General features: G+C 41.0%; 1 protein-coding gene across 1 annotated transcript; it reads right to left on the bottom strand. All coding sequences in view use genetic code 11, as the record gives it.

Annotated features, from left to right (window-relative positions):
* Positions 1 to 263: 263 nt before the first annotated feature.
* On the bottom strand, positions 264 to 1,183 carry EGR_00369 (hypothetical protein; the record flags this gene model as incomplete). Its single annotated transcript, XM_024489618.1, has 2 exons — positions 264 to 450; positions 1,134 to 1,183. 2 exons carry the CDS (start codon positions 1,181 to 1,183, stop codon positions 264 to 266), a joined length of 237 nt encoding a protein of 78 aa, XP_024356296.1.
* Between the last annotated feature and the right edge of the window lie 1,821 nt (positions 1,184 to 3,004).

Raw genomic sequence — 3,004 nt, 5'->3', positions numbered from 1 at the left:
AAGGGCTCTTTCAGATTCTTGTAATTTCCTGTTACAATTTTCTTGAATATATCCACACTTATCTGCAGGTTTTTTAACTTTTTTGCTGAGTGCACTTCACTTAGAAATAGAATCTGAAAATGCAGCCCCATTTCTTCGTGAGTCTTGACTTCCTCAAATAAATTGTGGCAGATTATGCAAATTTATACTCGTGTATGAGGTTCCAAACTAGATTAATTGCACTTGGGATTTCCACCCAGATTACCTCATTATGCTCTTTCGTCTCAAGTGTTTCCTTCTGTTTTTTGTTTGCACCTCCAAATTCTTTCCATTGCATTCGGCTTCAAAGATTCCACTACCTCTACCGTATTCATGTCTTCACTTGGTGTTAGTCGTACATTTTTATGTTTGTAATGGTAAAACTGATAAAACAGGTCCACCACTATTCGAAATTTTGGACAAACATCATTTCTAAATTATGTATAAAATTCGCTGTAGTGGTTCAAGTTACAAGGTAGCACCGCAAGAAGGCCCAACACTTAGGCAGAATATGTATTCGATATAGAGCAGGGCTTAGGGATACTGGCAAGGCTCGGAGGTCAGGCCACCCTTCAAAGGTACACTGGAGTAGGTCCTTAGTGGCCTGCAAGGAAAGCTGAGAGTTAAACGAAAGACCAACTTATGACAGTCATCCTGGCGCTCCCCTTTGTCTACCCTCCGGGTCGGCCATCACGATGTACTCGGTGTTGTATGGCAACACCCACGAGTTAACCGTGCCAGTCATCAAATTCGCATGCAACTGAGGAAATACTTAACAGCAACGTTACCTGTCCCTCTTGGCGATTCCGCTGGATCTGGAGCTTCGTCCTGTTTGGGAACTGCATTGATGGGACCAAGGAATGTGCTAACCATCATGCATGTTCATCGCTGGTCGAGGGTACACCGGCCTAAAAGCAGTCATTTAATAAGGGGTGGAGTTTATAATAGTTCCTTGAGGTAGGGTTTCATAAATATTCCTCCGTGTCGCATTGTTCGCACTTCAGTGCTGCCCAACTATATCTATTTGGACTTTATCCAACTAACAGAGAAATGAAGGAGGCTCCGCGAGTCCACACAATGATATCTACATAAAGGTATGTTGGACAGCTCCATACCGAAATTTTAAGTGGTTTTTATTTATTGTTTTGTCAGCTGTTAATAACATTCCTGCGGATCACGGGAGTGAGGTAGTTGCCAGAGCCAGACTTCATTTTCAGACCTTGTGTTGCGGTTAGTCGCCTATTTTCCCATCCACAGCATATGCACTTCTTCCAACCTACTAAAGTTTATTACCCAGCAGTAGATATCAGGAGTGTCATCCTTTAAAATAGGGTTCGTTACTTGCTGTAAGCAATTCAACGCCTCGAGACTTCCCTAGGGACGAAAGAAGACTTTGTACTCAGGCAAACTGTGCACTATCACCCTACCTTAGAGTTTGGGGTCACTGGAATGGCCCAAAGGTCAGCCCATCCGACGAAGGTACAATGGCGGAGCACCTCAGTGATCCCTTTACCAAAATCGCCAGTCAAGCGAATAGCCAATGTATTACAATAATGCGTTAAACGCACATGGAAACCGATCAAACGACCGAAGTATCTTGATTCCTTTTGAAACGGCAGCCGCAGAATGGCATCCTTTACGTACTGATGATTATCTGTAGGTTAGAATTTGAGGATATATTTGTTAATAAAGCATTTTCTAAAAACCACTCATTTTACATAAATTTAGGTTTCAATGCTTACATTTGGTTTCACCACGTGATTGCCTAGGGTGGCACTTCGGTAAGAAGACTGATTTTTTGAGGGAATCCTGTCTTTCTTTCACTGCTTCACCAGCATCATTTTATCTGACTTGGCGCAAATTTACCGTTTCCAATATATTTGAGCAGTTTTTTGAAAACATTTAACAGATACTTGACAGGCTGATACAGTTCACTTCTTTCTACTAATCTGCTTTTAATTCCCGGCTTTCGTTGCATTACCCGTGAAAAACTGAAGAATTCGACTTTTCAAATATCCTATATGTTGTGAAGCGTTGCGAGGTTTGCTGCTTTGATGGAAATTCAACCAGTCCTAAGCTTCTCGTAATCCATCCCCAGATAAGATGTGCAGTCTGATATAATGGACAGAAATGACTTTCTTTTTCACCCCGGTAAACACCATGGGAGCTGCATTTTAATTCACCTTCAATCTGACCTCAGCGTTCCTCTGATAAAAGGCCCAGGAACGAAGTATGCTGCGTAAGTGCTCAGACGAACCACAAAGTTAAAAGTCATATCATACATTTAATACGTTTTCAGTATGTGTTGAGCAATGGAAGATGGAAAGACAGTGCACGATTGCGGTACATCCTGAGCCACATGTTGTTTAAAAGGACTGGCCTTAGCTATTCAAGTCACCTTCGAAGTTCTTTTTTTTCATTGATCTAGGGAATTGTTTTACTAATAAAGTAGCTATCGTTAAGTATTTTAAGTAATTACAATGTGAAATGTCACTGGTTTTTCATCCTAGTTACTGTCAGAACAGGACTAAGGGGCTTTGTCTGCAAATTTAACTGTCAAATAGTTATTTGCCCCCGAGGTAGTTCAATTGTAGAAAATGCTTTTCGTTTTACTGCGATGTGGCCTTTCATGCATGGAATGGAATGAGCAGCAAAATTCGTTCGTGTAAAGATTTTTTCCTTGTTCCAACATACAGTCGGTGGATGTAGCCTGCGTCATACGGCGCGACTTCGAAAAGAAGCGTGTAAAGACCTTTACAATAGTACAAGTACTGTCTTTACCAAGGAAGTCATTCCTCAATGTGTACCAGCAGTATATATTTAAAAATTCAACTTCAGTTAAATCTCAGTGGCAATGAAAACTCACTAACTCTAATTCCAACCCTCTGAGTCTGTCGATTTTGGTGCAAGTTGTAAAAATCCTTTAGATTAAAATCGGAAGAAGCCATCCGTTTCCCCTTCGGTCATTCGTTAATTTTTCGTTTGT

This window comes from Echinococcus granulosus (assembly GCF_000524195.1).
Source record: "Echinococcus granulosus chromosome Unknown EG_S00001, whole genome shotgun sequence".
Classification (NCBI taxonomy): Eukaryota; Metazoa; Platyhelminthes; class Cestoda; order Cyclophyllidea; family Taeniidae; genus Echinococcus; species Echinococcus granulosus.
The sequence above is the reverse complement of the archived record's forward strand: the minus strand, read 5'-3'. Positions and strand labels throughout refer to the sequence as shown.